Source organism: Galeopterus variegatus, unplaced genomic scaffold (assembly GCF_000696425.1).
Source record: "Galeopterus variegatus unplaced genomic scaffold, G_variegatus-3.0.2 Scaffold1194, whole genome shotgun sequence".
In the NCBI taxonomy this organism is placed as follows: Eukaryota; Metazoa; Chordata; class Mammalia; order Dermoptera; family Cynocephalidae; genus Galeopterus; species Galeopterus variegatus.
The window spans coordinates 141,784-162,049 of record NW_007727305.1 but is presented as its reverse complement, the minus strand read 5'-3'; the positions used below and the strand labels follow the sequence as shown (position 1 = coordinate 162,049).

At 43.7% G+C, this 20,266-nt stretch overlaps 1 protein-coding gene across 1 annotated transcript in view; it reads right to left on the bottom strand.

Moving 5' to 3' along the window:
* Window positions 1-13,279: 13,279 nt before the first annotated feature.
* SFMBT2 (Scm-like with four mbt domains 2) overlaps window positions 13,280-20,266 on the bottom strand; it is a gene marked incomplete at its 5' end in the record, with an annotated part of 147,036 nt that continues 140,049 nt past the window's right edge. The window contains one exon of the mRNA XM_008575467.1: window positions 13,280-13,510. Within this exon, the coding sequence (XP_008573689.1) occupies window positions 13,370-13,510 (141 nt within the window). The remainder of the gene's footprint in view (window positions 13,511-20,266) is intronic.

The window sequence follows — 20,266 nt, the reverse complement described above, 5'->3', positions numbered from 1 at the left end:
ATGCAAGGGGCACAATGCTCCCTAAAATTTTGAAAACTCACAAAAAATGGTGTACATGGTTATATGCAAATGTAGTAATAGTATAAAAGTCATGCTTAGGAATTTGAAACACTGAAATCAGGATAGTGGTGGATGCAAGGGGCACAATGCTCCCTAAAATTTTGAAAACTCACAAAAAATGGTGTACATGGTTGTATGCAAATGTAGTAATAGTATAAAAGTCATGCTTAGGAATTTGAAACACTGAAATCAGGATAGTGGTGTTACTTCTGGATATGAGGGAGGGAAAGAGAATCGGGGAGAAGATACAGGGGTTTCAACTCATCTCTAAGATATAAAATACATAAATCTCATGCAAATATGGAAAAATGATAATATTTTTAGAAGCTGAGTAGTACATACACATTTGCTATGTTATGTTGAATTACTTTAAAATTATTTAAACATTTAAAATAAAAATATTAGATATATAAAAATATCATTTCCACCCACAGAACATAATTACAAGAACCAGTGAAAATTTTTCAAATTGTGTAAACAACTTGATTCCAATATTGTGTCATAAATATACATGGAAATACGATAAAGTAGTAATTAGACATAATGAAATAATGAGGCAATTTAATAACTCCTTTACTTTCCAAATTTCCTATAATATACACATATTACTTTAATAATCAGAATTTTTTATTTTTAACCTCTAGTACATACCCTAGTTTCAAAAAGGATTCATGTTAAGAGCATCCCAATTACAGAAGGTTGGTAAGTTTCCCTGGCTCCAGTGACTGCTAAATTATACCAGAATATTTTGTCATTGTTATTTGCACATTGCATATGTGAGTGTAATAATAGCTACTTTTAAATGTCTGCTATTTCAGCTGAGTCCCCTAGAAAACAGATCCTGAGAAAAGGCATATAACCTGATGTTACATTGTAGGGGAGGAAGTAATCCCAGGCTGAGAAATGTGAGGTATGGGACGAGGGAGACTTAATGCTAATGGTGCATTCTAGGGTTGGCTATGATTCTGTGAAAAGCACAAGGAGGTGCTCAGACATGTGGGATGTCTCTGGACAGACCGTACAGAGCCCCCATATGGGGAAAAGCCCTTCTGGGAGAAAATGGGAGAGGATCTTATTTGCTAGCTATGTCTTGTCTCTCAGTGGTTTGCCTCTTGGGACATGAGTTCCTTAGCACTTCCAGGATCTGTTACCTGAAGCAGCCAAATTCCACACCCAGCGCTTCATCTGGGTGCAGAAACGACGGGAGGAACTTGAGCTTTGATGGGTCGGGTGCAGTGGTTGCTGGGAGCCAGGGAGCGTGGCTACCTCCACGGCTGGCGGGAGAGGCCGAGCAGAGCGGCCCTGACTCTGGGGGAGGCACTGACAGCTGCATTGCAGGGATTCTGGGGTAACAGTGGCCATGGGGGACTCTGCACAGAGCAGCAGCTGATGCAAAGCAGGCCTGGGGAAGGACATGAATCCACCCAAAACCATCAAGTCCGGGGGCACTCAGATGCACTCACTCTCTCCCACAATATCCTACTCTCATCCTCCGAGGACACGATGCCCTCTTTTTTCCCAAGACAGGAGTGCAAGTCCGAGTCTTCAAAACAGAAGCTGCTTACCCTCTCCAGAGAATTTAACAAAGGTGAGGAAGCCAAGCCCACCTTTGCCCTGGTAAGTCTCAGGACAGTGATGAATATTCACCAACTCTTTCCTCCACCACGAATTATGAATTCACCCTTGGCCAGCCTTGGATTCTAGTCTGGTGGAATGATCCAGAACTTCATATTCCCAAGGAGCCTAAGCCCTTAGTACCCTTATCCTTGCTGGGCCCTGCAGCCTCAACTGCCTATCCACAGTTACCACTGATCACATGAACACTAAGAGATGCCTCATGGAATCCCCTGGGACTCCAACATCCTCTCCCTGCCCCCCTTGTGCAGTACCAACCCCAGCTCATCATGCAATCGCAATTGTACGAACTGGTCTTTGCTTGCTGGTCCACGTGCATGAGAACGTCGAAGCGGCCCATGGTAGTACCACAGCTTCCAGTTCAATGGCATCCTGTGTCCACAGGGGAAATATTCAACAAGTGAGTCACTAAGAATAAGTGGTGGGAGGGGCCAATCCTACTTCCACTATGTGGGTCTGTGCCTTCAAGCTCTCAGGAGCACAATACTGGCCACTGGTCAATGCAAACATAGCAGCTGGGAGGACAGTATCTTGTCCTACAGCTCCAGGGTGCAGTTCCTGCACTGAGGCCACGGCTGTTCCATGTGTCTATCACACTGGCTGATTTCAGGTTATGGAATACGTGATAAGACCAGTGAATCCCATAGTCATGTGAATTTATCATGAATGTGATCAAAAAATCATCATAATATTTTTGCCATAAAATGGATCCCTTAGCATGAGGCAATGCTGAATGGGTACCTTCTTGGCGGATCGGGCATTCTAAAAGCTTTGAGGACACAGGTGCTGAAGGAAGGGAATGCAAACCACAGTAGAGGGTGTTATCAGCTTTGATAAGGACAAATCACTGTTGTCTGTAAGAAGAAAGAAGTCCATTGCAACCAACTAAGAGGTGGCTGGCTGGTTTCTCACAAGAATGATACCATAATAGGGTCATAGCTATTGGAAGACTGGATGTTGAGCTGCAGCAGTGACTAAATCAGCCTTGTTGAGAAGTTCGTGCTGTTGGGCCCATGTAGTCTCCATCTCTGCCACAATGGGCTCTCTCTTCAGGAGCTTATGCACTGGTGATCATGGAGGGAACACTGGCTGATGTCCATACAACAAGTCACCATCGCCATCAAGTTGTGGACAGCCCCTCTGCAGCAGATTCTCCATGGTAACCATCCACATCACAAAGATTCACCAAGATTTTACCCACTCCCAACAACACCTATTTCCCAGAACTTATCCCCAATTTTCTGGTCTTTACTTCCAGATCCCCGATTAACCATCAAGCCATCTGTCATGGCTCCAAAATCAGTGTATTTCCATATTTCAGGCCATCTCTCCTCCCTTGTGAAGGACAAGGGTACTTCTTATAGCTCTGCCCACCTTTATCCTCCAGGGTCACTCCTGAGTAGGCTGTGATACAGTTGCAGTTCTATTTCTGGCTACCACCAACACATCAATCGTATGGACCTGTATATGGGCCAGATCTGAGTCCTTTCTTCCTCAATTGGTTGAAGAGACTCCCTCATGAAGCCATAGATGTGAGTTGAGGGACAGATATCGGTGTCTTGGAAATAGGTGGCATGGGTTCATAGAGTTCACTTGTACCTGATGGACCTGCTCAAGGCTGGTGCCTAAAGTACAGCTTCCCTCACAGAATGGATTACTTTCACATCTGCCTTGTCTTTTGACTTTGTAGATCCTAGAGCACATAGTTCAAGATGAACATTTTGGATTGAAAAGTCACCTAGTGTCCCATGGATAGGCACTCAGTACCCCGTAGGGACCCACAGCATGCCAGAAGTGGGTTTCAAACAGAAAAGAGTTTTCTGCTGTAGAGGGCTTGGACTTATTCCAGAACCCCAGGAGTCTGCCTCCTGAGTCTTCTATCAAGACGTACCAGGGATGCCACCTAGTATCCTTTTCCACTTTGGACAACTCCAGCTCCTTTGGATCTGATGGATTGTAGGTTTGGCAGGGAAGCCTGAACTTGCTGCCAAACCCTCTTCTCCCTTGGGCCCCACTTGACTGGCAGCTTTCCAAGTCACCCAATACATAAGACAAGGTGCTATACCCAAGTGCAGTATATGCTGTCTCCAAATCTAACGTAGCTCAACAAGAACTATGACTCTTTCTCAGGAGAGATAGAAAATACATGTCCTTTATCTTCAAGGGGGTTTCTTGGGGTACCCCTAGCAACAGGACCTCTAAAAACTTCATCCGTGGGGCAGGTCCCTAAATTTCGGTGGGGTTTATTGTCCACCCTTTGGTATGCACGTGTTTTGCCAAGATTCCTGCTCAACAGGTCTAACTGGCATGATGCCGCCAATACTGTGGACTAGCCAAATGTGAAAGATGACCAACATCCCCTGTGAGCTGTATTACTAAAAAGAGCAGAAGAGTTAGCCTAGCCCTGACTTACACAGTATATCCATCATATCTCCAGTCTTTTCATGTCTTCAATACTACGAAAAGGACGCTATGCATTTCCATCTTTACCTGCAGTAAACATCTGGGAGCCATCTCTGGAAATCATTAGACTCGTTCCAAGTCATTCTTACAGGAATATTGAATCCCAGGTGTCAGGTGAGTGCCCAGATGCCATGACTTTTCCCATATCCAGTCTTATCCCTGGTCCTGCTTGCTCAAATACCCTCACCTACTCTCATTATGCTTTTTTCCTGCCAGTGTTCATTAGCCACACCCTGTAATTCTTTTGGAGAGTGGCTGCTCTTCCTAGATCAGGGTTTCCTATTTCCCTGCCCAGGCTGTGCTGACACCTAAGTCTGGTTATTGCCGTGGAAGTGATGATGGGTCAAAGGGAGACACATCTTGAGAGTGATCTCATTTTGGAAAGCACCTGCATGAGGCTAAGCTGTTCTCCAGTGTTCAGACAAGGGTAGTGCTTCTGCCTGGGGGAAGGGGCTGCTTCTGCCAACTAGGAGGGTTTAGGGAAATTTAAGGTACAAGATTCCTGGCTTACTTGAGTATATTCAGAGACCCATCTCACGTTTCAGATTTTCACTCTTCCCCTATCAAGGCCCTGACTTTGAAAAAGGAAACCTGTCAAGGCTGCACATTTTCTATCCTTTGCAGCTCTGTCATCCTCACATTCAGATCCTGGGCCTGATTTTCAGCCCATCTTCCTGGGGCTGCATGAGATAATGCATCTTAGGAAGAGGCCTTAGAAAGTCCTTGAGCTGGTAAATCATTTCCCTAAGCTTATCATTTTCCTTTCTCAAGGCCAGTGATGCCAAACGCAGTTACCCCACATCCATCTTTAATAATATCATCACACCTACCATGAGCAGCAATTTTCTATCCTTTGCAGCTCTGTCATCCTCACATTCAGATCCTGGGCCTGATTTTCAGCCCGTCTTCCTGGGGCTGCAGGAGATAATGCATCTTAGGAAGAGGCCTTAGAAAGTCCTTGAGCTGGTAAATCATTTCCCTAAGTTTATCATTTTCCTTTCTCAAGGCCAGTGATGCCAAACGCAGTTACCCCACATCCATCTTTAATAATATCATCACACCTACCATGAGCAGCAGCCACTCAGTCTCCACCTGCTGTGCGTCCAAATGAACCAGAGGCAAAAGCTCTAGTGGTTATAATGCCACTGAGTGTCAGGATATGTTATCCCCTCCTCGCTAAGAGCAAAAGGGTCCCTATTACTTTCAGGCAGATGGCAATGTGATTCCAAACTCCCATCCTGGGGGGGCTATTTTTAAACTTCTGGCACCAATTGTCTTATATGGGGTTCCAAAGACAACAAAGTCTGAGGCAAAGCTTACATGAGAATATTTTATTATGGGATAAAATACCCAGGCAGTAGGAATGAGGAAAAATGGAAACTGAGGCAGGGAAGGAGGAAAAGCAAATACAGGTTGTGTGGTATAGTTGGCTTCAGCTTAAGAACACACAGATGGCTCCTCCATCAAGTGAGAATCTCGGGACCAGCCATCAGAAGTGTCATTCCTCAGAGCAGGTCCTCAAGGGAGAACAGAGGGGAACTTCATTGCTCGCACTCTCGCATCTCCTTCACTGATGCAAGTTATCACTCCAGGACATGAACTCCCCTCAACCAAAGGCAGTGCCACCCAGTGCTTCCGGTCAGCTGTTGGGGAAGCCAGACCCTGCACCCTGTGGTGTGTACTTCATCTGAATCAATAAATGCTTCATAGGGCCCAAATTCTTAAAGGTTTGATTGGGGTGGGTCTGGTGGCTGAGTTTCCTGCTGAGGTGGGTGTGGAGGCGGCAATGGCAGGTGGGCAGGACCTTCCAATGACAAGTGGTCAAGAGCCCAGAAAGGCGATGGTGCTGGTGGAGCTGGGGATCTGATTCACCTGCCATGTGTAAATACTGCCTAGAACCACACAACATGATCTACTACCTAATCCTCTTATCAACCGTGTATGAATGTTATTACTACCGACCTTGTACAGAAATGAAAACTGAGGTTTTGTGTTACACGTCCCGCGGGCAGTGGAATGAGTATTTGCACTTTCTCTCCCAGTCGAGGTTGTCTGTTTTTATCCTGGTCTCTCTCTCTCTATATATATATATACACACAATATATACCTCTCTCTCTCTCTCTCTCTCTCTCTCTCTCTATATATATATATATATATATATACACACACAATATACACTCTTTCTCTCCCAGTCGAGGTTGTCTGTTTTTATCCTGGTCTCTCTCTCTCTATATATATATATACACACAATATATACCTAACTGTACTATATCCCCCTTTCCAAACATTCCAAGCAGAAGATGGTAATAACTATCACAAAATAAGTTTGGGGTTGGGTAGGAAGGCATGGGGGTGGTGGTCACTGTGTGTTGATCTGACTTTAGAATAACAAAGGAGTTGTTTTATTTTCACTTACTATGATGAAACATCATTTGGACACATCAGCTGCAGGAGGACACTAAACAACATACTCGGACAAAACAAATGAAGTACATTAAATGGGATGTGTTGAGACCCAGGCTTGGGCTACCATCCTAAAAACCTTGTGATGAAATTATTCCCTAGTAAAGCTTTGCGGGCCATCTATTACCTTGATGTAGTATTTTCACCTCACCAATAAAGTGTCCAGTCTTCATGTGGAATCACTTCAAGGTCATGTCCACATAAATAGCATTTTTTAGGTGTAGTCTTTGAACCTCCGGTAAGTATCGTGCTCTCTCTCAGGCTTGAAATAGTCGCAGCACAAACCCCAGTACAAAGAGGAAGTAACTTCTAGTGAACTGAAAGTTGTAAACAGCTTGGCTAGACAGCAGAAGAATTAAAAATAGGTTTTTGGTGTCAACCTATGGAAGGAAAAATTTTTTTTTTGCCTTGATTCATTCAATGTAGGGTTCTAGAAAAATGTTCACTTTTCACTCTATTTTATTATATATCCAGTCTTTAAACCTCTATTCTCAAAGATCTTCAAGTGCACAGAGAAATACAATAATCATGTGTACTCAGCCATATAACCCTTTATCTGCTTCTGGTGTATTTTGAGAAAATGATCAAAATATTTCCCACTTTGCCCTCTTAGGCTTTGTTCTTGCTGTTAAAGCTTGGCTATTAGAAAAAGCTTCCCTAATTAAAACAAAACAAAACCAACTCTATACAGAACTTGATTATCAGCAGGGCAAAAGAATATATCTAAGGTGAGGTCAGATACCTGAGACAGTCTGGGATGGAAGGAAGGAAGAAGTTATTCAGCATTCCCCCACCTCCAGCACCTAATGCTTTTTACCCACTTTTCACTTTTCTGTCCCCAGGTGACCTTACCTGAATCTGTGGGGGTGGAAGGAAGAGGAACAGGTGCCTCCAATGAGAGATCTCAGCAATGGGACAGGATGGCAAAGGTCCCTTTTCCTCTTCCAACTTAGATCCTAAGGCCTATTTGTGACACTTACAAGGAGGTAACTGTAAATACAGTCATTTAATTCCTGCTTTCACAGAAATAAAGCAATCTTTCTACTAAAGCATCAGGTAACCTTAGACTAACTAAAATGAAGAAAAATGAGATGGCCAGAGGTGGTCACATGAGGACAGTAATGTTTTAACAACAAAAAAAGAATAAACACAAGTTCCTTGAGTAGAAGGTTCCAGAGCTAGGAGGTAACTTGGAAAGGCTGCACAGGACTTTGAGAGCCATGATTATTAACCACCTAGAAAGACAAGCTTTAGCACATGGCAAAAACAAACCAAACAAAAAATTCAGAATGAAATAATCCTAATGTAAACCCTAAAAATCATATTTAATAACGTTCAACATAAGGATACAAACAACACCACAGAGTTTATTTTAACTTTATTAACAATGTGGCTTACAATTTTTTTCAAGTAAAAAGGGTTTTTGTTTTTCATTTAGAATAAAAATTAAAATATAACTCTGATATAGATTTTCATTTATTTACATGAAAACATATATACAGAATACAGTCTTACAGCAAACTAACATCATGCCCTTTGTCCTGCAGTTTTCCAAAGACACTAATTCTTCCCTTTTATGCACTGAAACACATGAGATCTGAATCCGATTTCAACACAAACTACTCAAACTGGAATGCAAAACAGTGAAGGGCTTTTGACACTCACGACTAGGGAGAGTTCATGTTTCTAGATATCATGCTAGCTTCCATCATGAACAAGTGAGATGATTACTTTTGCCATTTAAAAAATTCGCCTCAAATTTTCTATCACAAGGAGATTTTCAGTAAACAACTGTCCTGGAACTTTCCTTTTTCTTTTGTGTAGTATCTCTTTGGCCACGTGAAGCACTGCTCTGCTTTGGTTATGTGTGACCGCCGCCGTATTCCTCATACCAAATCCTAGCCATTTAAGACAAAACCAGTAATATGGAAAGACCACAGCTCAGGAAAGAGTTGCTCTCTATCATTTAAACTAGAGAGGCTTTTAACCAAAGCCTAAGGTGGCACCATATGTCAGCAATTACAATTTTTAGACAAACTACATGGGTCAAAAATAGCCCAATTTGATTTTATCATATCATGTCTTGGATATCTGTAAACCATTCTAGTGATAAAAACTATGAGAATGAACCAACTTAAAAATTAAAAATGAGAGGTCAAAAATAGCCCAATTTGATTTTATCATATCATGTCTTGGATATCTGTAAACCATTCTAGTGATAAAAACTATGAGAATGAACCAACTTAAAAATTAAAAATGAGAGTAATTTTCAGAAAACTTTTAAACAGAACAGTGAACAAATAAGAGAATCATTAAATTATAACAGCTGCCAGCACGGCCTTCTCTTGCTGTTTAGTTACTGCCCCAAAGAGACAGAGTAATTTTCAGAAAACTTTTAAACAGAACAGTGAACAAATAAGAGAATCATTAAATTATAATAGCTGCCAGCACAGCCTTCTCTTGCTGTTTAGTTACTGCACCAAAGAGACATGGGTAGAATGGGTATCTCTCCAACGATTTCTTCCTAAAAACTACAATATCTTAATTTACCATTTTTTCCTTTCAAATAATTGCACACTTGATCACAGCTTTCTAAAGACATATTAGAGAATAACTGAAGCCTAGATTCACCATCTTAACCCCAAAGCAGCAATGATGCTCAAACCACAACAAAGATTTTAACACTACTGTTTTGTTTCAGTTCTATATACAGAAATAAATAGAAATGGGTGTTCTACAAAATAAGTATGAAAACCCCTAGTGCTTCCAAAAGTAAGGGAGAACAGCTCTTAGAAAGGGGTGTTTGGTATAAGAGAGATGGCAAATCCTAGAACTTGCCTAATATGAAACTCATTCTATGAGATAAATTAGGAAACTGAGACCAATCTCCAAAAGGCCAATTAAAATCAACCTTCTAGAGACTGTAGAAAGGATCAGAGGTGGCAGTGTTAAAGGTCTGGATCATTTTAATTTACTGAGGAACAAATCAAACACAGGAAATAGTCTTTCAAATATGATCAAATAACAGAGAAATCTAACAGCTGTACAGCTCAAATACTGTGTGGGACTCAAACTTGAAGCAAATGAACCTCATTTAAAAAGTGACAGATGAGTTCTCCATGCTACGAAGCTCTGTAGTGAAGGAAACTTGTTGCTGTTGTTTTGAAAAGCAAAGAAATTCTGTAATGCCAGTAGTACCCTGTTCTTTTTAGGTTATGTTTGGATTTGGAGGGACAGGATATTTTTACAACACACAGCACAAATGCAGTCAAGAAGTCAGGGGCTGATGGGCCAGCCCTGTGGCTCACTCGGGAGAGTGCGGCGCTGGTAGCGCTCAGGCTGTGCGTTCGGATCCTATATAGTGCTGGCTGATGCACTCACTGGCTGAGCATGGTGCAGACCACACTGTGCCGAGAGTTGCGATCCCCTTACCGGTCAAAAAAAAGTCAGGGGCTGAAACGATCTCCATTAGTTTCAGGGCAGGGCTGAGTGATGGCCTCTCATTACTAAAACTGAGGTGGCATTTCTGTTTCTCAGGTTATACACACAGCACAGACCCCAAAGCACCTGCTCTGCCAGTTCCCAGGGGTAAGGAGTAGCAGGTGCATAAAGGATGATCAGAGAGAGAGGACAAATGGTGCCACCTGGGGCAAGAAGTGTGGACATCACCTGTTGGTGTGTAGCCCACGAAATTTTTGGTTTGGGGGCTGTGGCAGTTTTGGGGAATGCATGTTTAATTCATTTTTTTTCCCCTGTCATAAGCAATAAGCACACAACGCAGCAAAATGCTCCTTGGAAATCAGCCCTGTTTTTAAGAGAGAAGCTGGTGAGAGGTGAATCCCATAGAGAAATGAAAAGCCCCTTGCACTTCTGTAACAGAACTGCTGCTGATGTGAAGTCACACCGACCACTACAGAAATGCCCACAGAATCCAATTCAGGAGGACCCTGGAGACACTCAGAGGAAAAGCTCCTCCTCAGTGTGCAAATGTTTCTCAGCTCCCTGGAGGGCTGAGGAGATTGCACAGACAACCTCCCTGCGACAGCCCCAGGCCGGGCCCTCCTCTGACTCTGGTTACAGTCACCTCATCCTTACCATGTGCACAATAAGCTAATGTGGACAGTGTCTGATGCCAAGCAGAGACACTGAAGTTAAACTGTAAGGTGGAATGATAAGGAAAGTCTTAGGCACTTGGCCCCATGGAAAGAAATGTTTTCCCTGGCAATGGTGGTTGCAGCCCTCCTGGGCTTCCCAGCGGGGAGGTGCCCCAGCTCCCTGGGTGGGCTCCAGAGAACCCCAGAAGATCTCCTTCCTCTGCTGTAGCACCTTCTCCTCCATGCCATTCCTGGAAAGGGCATGAGGAGGTGACATTCATTCTGACAGCACAACGTTATGTTGTAGCCACCAAATTCTCTCTTCCTCATCTCAAATGCAACCGAAATAGCTCAGCTTGAAAAGGCCACAGTGAAGGATCATAAAAGAGTCAGTGCAGGGAAAATGCCGAAGATCTCAAAACGGACACCCTTTCCAAGCATTGGCAGAGTTTAACTTCACAAGACGGAGCATTTAAGGCCAAAATCATGTGGCTGAGAAGGCAAGGGTAGGAAACCGCGGTGAGATTCAAACTTTAGCAAGGAAGAGAGATGTCCACCGCACCCTTTCCAAGCATTGGCAGAGTTTAACTTCACAAGACGGAGCATTTAAGGCCAAAATCAAGTGGCTGAGAAGGCAAGGGTAGGAAACCGCGGTGAGATTCAAACTTTAGCAAGGAAGAGAGATGTCCACCACAAACCAACCATGCACCCCAGTGACCCTTCCATCCCCATAACATGCAGTACACACTCCTTCCAGAGGTCCCCAGGCAAATCCATTCACCAAACCCTTAAAACGAGACTGCAGAAATCAGCTCGCAGGGGAGACTAGAAGTCTCAACCACATAATAGGTGTTTTCCATTTTTATCTGTAAGTGTTAGAGATGGTAGGAAAGGTTAGCATTAGCAATCAAAGTTTTCAAAATGCGACAGATAAGCACACTTTGAAATGTCGCAGAAACATGAATGGCTAGTAAGTCCACCACGTGGTATCACTGGAACTGCTGAGATGCTAGTCAAAGAGAAAAGCCCAAAGTAATCACCGTGAAGACGCAACAGAAGGACGTGAAGCCTCTGCTCTGCCCAACAGCATGCAGGTCTGGCGTCCTGGCATGAGGTTAAAAAGGCATTTAGGCAACCACCACAGGAGAACACGGCAGTCCACTTGGGTTTGAATGGACATACTGAATCACCACGAAGTACACACAGATGAAGAGCTTGGCACAGAAGGCCAGCCAATTCCCAGAGGCACAGATGTGTATGCACATGACTTCACTGATTCAGTGAAACTGCCCAGGACATGTCAGGAGCAAACATAGTACACACAGATGAAGAGCTTGGCACAGAAGGCCAGCCAATTCCCAGAGGCACAGATGTGTCTGCACATGACTTCACTGATTCAGTGAAACTGCCCAGGACATGTCAGGAGCAATCGCAAAACCGGAGCGAGCTACGGCAATGACAGAGTCAGAAGCCGGTGCCGCATACCTCTTCTTTTTCTCGTTTTGGCCAATTTGGACTCTTCCCTTCCAGCATGAGAGGGATGGAGGAAAGAAAAGACAGTGCAGCTAAGTATCCAAACCTGTTGTTTTACAGGAACTGAGGTCCACAGCAGTGAAGGTCACCCGGGATCAGGGAGTCAGTCATCAGCAAAGCCAGGGGCGGACTCCAGGTCCAGTTCTCGCTGGGACGCATCATGCCAGGGACCCACGCCTGCTCACACCTACTGTGTACATGATGACCACGGTGGAGCTGAAGAGAGGGGACGCCCACTGGGAGTCTCCTGCTGGGACCATCCTGTGGACATGCAGCTGGTTCCTGAAGTGCTTCCCCCAGATCTCTTCCCACCCCTGCTCTCTGAAATTAAGCTTTTCCTTCATTGTATTATGCAGCATTTGTCCAAAGGAGTCACTCCCCAATCTGGTCACAATTAAATTAGAACAGTGGAGACGGCTGAGGTTCTATAAAAGATTGTGGATAGAGCTGGTCTCTACAGATGTTCTAGGCTTCAACCACTCAAGGAAAACCACCTCGATGCGACAAGACGCCGGTCTTGCTTCCCTGCCCGTACTTCCCGAAAGACACCTCTGACGGAGGACGCAGGTTCAGCCCCTCTTCCCAGAACTTCTGAAACATCACCTGTATTTGAGAGAGGAGTCGCCACCAAGATCAAACCACAGTCACATGTGGACTGACAGGAAAGAAGTGTCTTAAATGTGCCTGAGAACGATTATAGCAAAAACTACCAGCAAGGGATTATGACCTTCCTTGGCAACATTCAAAGAGACATCAGCTGTGACCTCCTTAGTTTTCCAAGAATGCAGGCCTCGGTTTAGGAAATCTTGTTCAAAGGAAGCTGCCTGGTTTGGGGTGAGAGAAAGGGGAAAATGTGGATACACAGAGAAGCTCTTTCACACGTGGCAGGGTCCGAGGCAGAACTGTAATTACATTCCCCAGAAGTGACTGCTGTGGTACCTCAGCTGTGCTTTAGAACATGGAAACAGCAAAGAGGCTGGTGGATGGAGGGTTCTGGACATGTGGCTTTTTGGTGACATTTAGTGTATTTCACATATCCCAGAAAAATTGAAGTTTCAGTCCTGAAAACCTTCATCAACATGGCATCACAAAGACGACGGGCCACTCCCCAGAGAGTGGAGTCAGTTGGCATACTGGGTGTAGAAAGCCACTTTCACTCGCTCGATCTGATGGCATAACTTGATGGCAGGTCCCAGCTTCAGCTCCATGCACTCCTGCACCGTTGGGAGAGTCAGCAGCAGGAGCGCCTGGCCATCGATGTCCTGCAGGAGACAGAGGCAGGTTAGCGAAGGCTCAGTGCACACCAGGGGACGGCATGCGCCACACCAGGCTTCATCCTGGGGCCAGCGCCGGGACGAGACTGCTCTTGTCTCCTCTAATTTGGGAGAGAGCTGGCAGGGACACTGACTGGGCCTGATGACTGTCTAATCTCTTTGTTAATAACATCTTTTTGCTGAGAACATTTTGGCTACTCTGAAATCCACCTGCCTAACCCGGTGGGTACAGAGAACTGGCAGAGGTGGCAGTTGTGGGAAATGTTTCCGAAGCCTGTCACATCTTGCTGGGAGAGCAATGCCCCCACCCCCAAGGCCAGGTCCTTCCTACACGATGTTGCAACTTAATATGAGCACTACAAAAGAGCTCTCAACTAAAGGTAAAACCTCTCTTACTTCCCCACCGCAGTTTGACATTTCACTATCAGGATGGGTGAGGAGATACTAATGACAGATATATACGCCAACTACGCCACACCATTTTCCACAGAGGAACACACACACACACACACACACACACGCCCCCTACATCTACATTACACATCCACACACTGCCCACAATAATATACGCCAACTACGCCACACCATTTTCCACAGAGGAACACACACACACACACACACACACGCCCCCTACATCTACATTACACATCCACACACTGCCCACAATAAGGTGTGACGTGCACACAGGTCTGCTGCCTGGTTCTGTCCCATTTAGCCCATCTCCATCGACACACAGGGTTCCACTCCATGAAGACGTTATGTGATTGTTAAATCGCATTTGTGGCAAGAAGGGCACAGACTCACTCCAAAGCTCCAAGATCATTCCACTGGGCATCTCTGTCTCTTCACCAGCGTGCTTCCTACAGTAACTGGGTTTATTCGTATAGATGTCATTTGATTGGACTACCGAGTTTAACTGCAACCCTCTCTTCCCATGTGCCAAGACAGTCTTCATATTCCAGAGGGAATAACCGAGGCTTGGAGAGATTGCAGGCCCAAGCTAATGATAAAGATCAGTAGTGGAATGAGAAAACGAATGGAACACGGCACACCAGAACTTCTGTCACTTGGAGACATATGATACCCAGGGCTGTCATAAGCCACAGCGACTCCACAGTCGTGCACGTGTCTCAGACATCACCTATCAACAAATTTCACATAGGCAGCTTATTTTCTTAAACTAATGGCTTATTTGGCTGTCTTGAAAATATCTAAAGCAAAAAACCAAACTGAGTATTAATGGTAGCCTTGAGAAGACTAATGTGAAAAGCAAACATAATTTATCATCTGGTCAGATTCAAAAGACTAATGTTAAGAGCGAGAATAATTTATTGCACAATCAGATTCTAAAGCCACAATATTCCCTAGTTAAGTACAGCAGCAATCAAAATTAGGCATTAATTTTAAAAGTATCAATGTAAATAAAATTTATTTTTAAATTATAGATGATATATGCAACTATACAAACCAAGACACAAATGTGACCTTATTAAACCAAAGTAAACAGATCAGTCTTATACACGTACTGAAAACAGGAGATAAACTAATAAAATTGTCAATACAAGGATACTTTAAAAAGTTTGTGGGGAAAATAGAATTGAAAGGTCATGCAGATCTTTCCATGAACTTTTTTCAAGCACTTCATATATTTTTCATGCTATATTTGTATCATTTAGTTTACCTTTTTTTATACTGCTTTTTACATGTTATCTTACCTTCTTTTCAGATGCTACTGACGAGGCTGGCTGTAATAAGGGGGGATGGAAAGAACTGAGAAATAGGGTTTGGCTCAGGACATGAAGCCAACAAGGGCACCCTGGCCTGGGACCTGTCAGTCGAGGCCACATTCAGGGCCGAGTACATACAGATGGCATTGAAATGGACAGAGATGGTGTAGCCTAGGGACACAAAGTCTTCTAAGTATCATGGGACCCCTAAAAATACATCCTAGGTAGGCAATGGGCTGATGCTATAAAACTATGGGGCAGGTGGCTCGATCATTACGTGCAGTGAAATCGACAGAACCAGACTGAACAGAGCTACAAACTACGAAAAAAAAAAGTAAGCAAACGGCATTAGTAGCCCTTTCACAAATGAAACAAAAATGGTGAAAAAATTAGGGAAAGATGCTCCACCTCACCAGTAATCAGGGAAATGCAAATCCGGCACACAATAAAATATAATCTTATACCCACGGAAATACCACATGTGGACACAGAAGTATATGGTGAAGGGAGCTCCCCTACCACAGTGGTAGAAATGTAGCTGGTTTACTATTTTGGAAAACATTTGGCATCACCTAGTAAAATACAAGAGACAATCCAACAAGCACACAATAAACACAAAATTTGGAAAAGAATTTCACTCTGAAACAAAGGGGAGTATGGGAGGGAAGAAGCCCTTAGGTACCGTGGGCGGTGGATTTCCGCACCTCTCTCTGGGAATCCTTGCGTGGGAAGAAAGGAGGAAGATGAAGGCTAACTCTACTAAGCTGCATATACTCAAAACCAAACCCCACATCTAGTGGTGACTGCTCCTTCAAGGTCTCCAAATCCCCAGAGAGAAACTTCAAGGCCAGCTCATTCTGTCTCTTCTAAACCATAACAAGGCTTTTGTCCCCTGCTGGGCAGACTTAGTGGTACAGACGCTGAGAGTCGATGCAGTGTTTACAGAGCTTTAAAGACCACGGACTCCATCCCAGATAGCCAGAGTGCTGATCCTGGGGATGCTATGGTGCCTGAAGTCACCCACAGAGAGACATGCTGGTTTCCATACCTGGAGAGTTTGATTCACTTCAAACTATTCCTCAAACATCAACTTCACACCTGTTGGGATAAATGTGCTGGATAACTGCGATCCTATAATTAATTGTGAAGGCATGACCAGAGTGACTGCTACCGTCAAATTCCACACTCATTTAAAGGGTGAACAATGAGTGTGAGGCCCCCAGCACACATTTGCTGGTCCCTGGCACAGTGCTCAGCACACGACAGACACTTCCTCAATGGACAGATGTGGTAAAGTATGCTGGAAATGAAGTTAGGCTTGAGATCAAGTGCTATAACTGGCTAGTTATTTCACAGAATTTGGTCTCTATGCTGGGACATGTCATCCCCTGATGTCTTCTGGAAAGCTGTGCTGTTCTGACCTGTGTCATCATTCACTATTAGCTGAACATAACATGCCCACTCCTGCTCCGGGAACAAACCTGTTCAGCCGAAGAAGGCTGCCCACGCCTGCCCAATCAGCACCAACTGCCATGGCCTAGGTCAAGACCACCACTTCCCCGATTTTTCCACTTAAAACTACAACTTCACCTTTGCTAATGACATCATTGTCTTCACTGTGTGAGAGCACGGGGGACCCTCCCTATCATCAAAACAGTGGCTGACCAACACGTCTACCCCCTACTGCTCACTCGTGTACGTAACCAGCCCCCTCCACGATCTCACTGTGGGGTGGGAGGGAGCGGTGTGTGAATGGCAGCAAACTTAGAAGAGGGGAATACAGACATGATGCTGTAAAAAGTCAAGGAAGGAGGGAGCAATTCCACTTCACCATCCTGCTCACATGGAGCCTTTGCTTTGGTTTGGGAGACGTTATTTCTTTTTGAGAATTACGTATATAACATACCAGATCACACAGCTAACTTAATTTTTATAAACATGCCTCTATATAATTCAGAATTGCTAGCAGATCACTTGCTATGTTTAACAGAATTACCATAAATGGACCACTAATTTTAAAGAAATGAAATACGCTAAAACACACAACCTGAAAGTTATGTTTAGAAGATGGCAAAATTAAGTTCATTTTGATAGAGTTCAGCTTAGGATTTGGTAGTTCCTAAATGGAGGTATTCACATGTATAAAAGTAGAAAGAGGAGGGAAGAGTCTCAATCTGGACTAAATCTGAAATTCTTTTAATTCAAGTAAATCACTCATTTGGGCAATTTGCTTATCGCATGTTTCTGATTCATAAAACATGAATGAATAGGCAAAATTTAGAGTTGTGTGTTTTCTTAGTTACAGATGTGTGGATTTTTACTGCATAATGTACATGTTTGCAGCATGAAATTATAGAGTGTAGATTTTTTAAGCAGTTGCCATACTATTTCAGAAATAAAAAGCACGCATGCCAGTAATGGGAAGTTTATCACTTTTGCAAATGCTCCTGGTGATTATAATAGTGTCTGAGTTTGTAAGATCCAGAGGTGTGAATGCACACAGCTATCATCCTCTCCTGCCCTGTGATCTCATTCACACACTGGTGAAGAAAGCTCCAGGTTGCTTCTAGTTCATGTAAAATCTCAGATAATGCCCTCAGTGACCCATTGGAGGCCTCACCAAATCAGAGTCGTGACATTTGGGCTAAAAGATGATAGAAAAAGTTAGTAGAAATTAGTAATTAAAGGTCTGATGGAACAGAAAAAAAGACTCAAGTGCCCACGCTCTTGAGACAGCCCAGCACGCAAAAGCTTTTTATTACAACAGGTAAAATTGCCTAATGTGAAATGTAAAATTACATAGGAATAAGACTGTTATTAATTATAACCAGGAGCCTGTCTTTCTCTCTCAGAAGAGAAGTAAGAAGGTGTGAAGGACCAAGCTTTTAACTGATGTTGGAAGAGGAACTCGGAGGGAGGCCCTGGCTCGCTGGGTGCTTAATTCTACAGGTGGGAATGTCCAAGGAACGTTCCACATAGGAATAAGACTGTTATTAATTATAACCAGGAGCCTGTCTTTCTCTCTCAGAAGAGAAGAAGGTGTGAAGGACCAAGCTTTTAACTGATGTTGGAAGAGGAACTCAGAGGGAGGCCCTGGCTCGCTGGGTGCTTAATTCTACAGGTGGGAATGTCCAAGGAACGTTCCATGTCTTAGCTTGGGAAGACAAGAAATGTTGAGATATTGGTATAAACTTGGCTTATGAGTACACTAAGGGAAGACTTGACATAAGTAGTATTTTAGCCTTTTTCCTGAATCAGCTTTCTTTTACTTTCTTGCTTATTACTGAGAAATTGTACAAGGTATAAACACACAAGCCTGCTCACCTTTCATGGTGCAAATGGTTCTGATCTCCTGCAACCTAACCTGGAATCTAGAAGCAAGAAAATCTGTCCTTTGTTCTGGCTCAATTAAAAAATGCTTCTTTGTTAAAACTAGGCATTTGAGCCTAAAAACAAAATAAAATAACAACAACACTGTAGATCAATATAGAAAGCCACATTCCACATCTGCCTTTTGGATATTATAAGGCACGTGACAGGAGCTCAATCAGTACATGTCAAATGAACACAGGAACCGACGGATACACGAGCATATTAACACCTGTGTAAGCAGCTTTTATCATGTACTTGAATACAACGCTTTTCTTCCACAGCGCCACTATCAAATACCAGACTGGAAAAATGCTGTGCTGGGCAATGCTTTATGTTAAGATTTTGACCTATTGCTTCATTTTTGTTTTCAAGATGAGGACGTGGCTTATCAACGAGCCCCAAACCACCTAAGCCCTCGACCTAAGCTTATAATTCTCTTTCTTTCCTGTTTGCGTGTTGTAAGAAAGGGACAAGCTGAATGCCCAGGTTCTTTAGGTCTCACAGAGCTTCTCCTTGTGTGTCTGCTTCTTGGTGTCGCTGGAGAGGAAGTGACTAACATCAGAAAGTCAGGAGGTGGCCCTCCTCTCTGAGCTCCCTTCATTCCTTCACATGAACTTATTGGGTGTTTACAGAAGGTTCTGTGGTTGATCAGATGACCTGCTTCACTGCTTCCTAGATGACCTCCTGGACCTCTCTGGACACAGGGTAAGAGACCTTTGAATGTCAACAATGACTCTCCGGGGTGGGGCGGGGTTGGGAGGAGCTGGAACCACATTAATTTGCTTTTTATGATTTGTTATTATTGCATTGACTTAGAGCTGAGAAATTCCCTAGGTACATGGAAATCAGAGGCCCTTTATTCCCCCCAGTGCCTTAATGCTTAAAATATACTCTTTCCACAGTGTTGGTTTGTAATCTAAAAAGAGACTAGATAAACACATCTTTACTATAGAAAATAGTATTTTTTAACACGAGGTTGTCAAAGACATATTTACGCTGTGGGACACTGCAAGACATTTCAGCAAATTGAGCACAAAGGAGAGCAAGAGCCACAGGCTTGAGCTTTGCACGAGGCAGGACTAATTTACGGGATAACGTAAATAAAAACCCTCTCATCTTTCTTAGGGCACATCACCTGTGTCTGATGTTTCAGCTAATCACAGTCTTTCCATTTGCTGGATTTTAGGCTCCTTCAGGGTATAGATTATATCAACCGTTTCTGCAACTGTCCATCACAATATCATAGGTTTCAAAATATTTTAGGCAGAAAGAAGTGAAGAAGATAAGAAAAGTGCATTAAATAAAACACAAGGGACAGAGACCTTCCCTGGGCAGGTCGAGTAGACACACTTTCCCCTATTTCTCCCACTCAGCTTAACAAAAACCCCTGCACGTTATAAAAAAAGCAAAACAGGAGAAGACTCTGAGAGGTGGAGAGAAGAGAGCAGACCAGCCAGAGGCCTCGGGACCTGAGTTAGTGACATGGTGCTAGTTCTTTGGTGATTTTTGCTGCTGTTGTTTGCTTGTGTGCTTCAAGTAAACAAGATCTAGAGCCAAAGCAGCTTGCACCCTGGAACTGCCAACAGGCCTGGAGAAAAGAGGCTCAACAGAAGCCTGCTCCCTCTGGCCAAAGGACCTGCAAAGG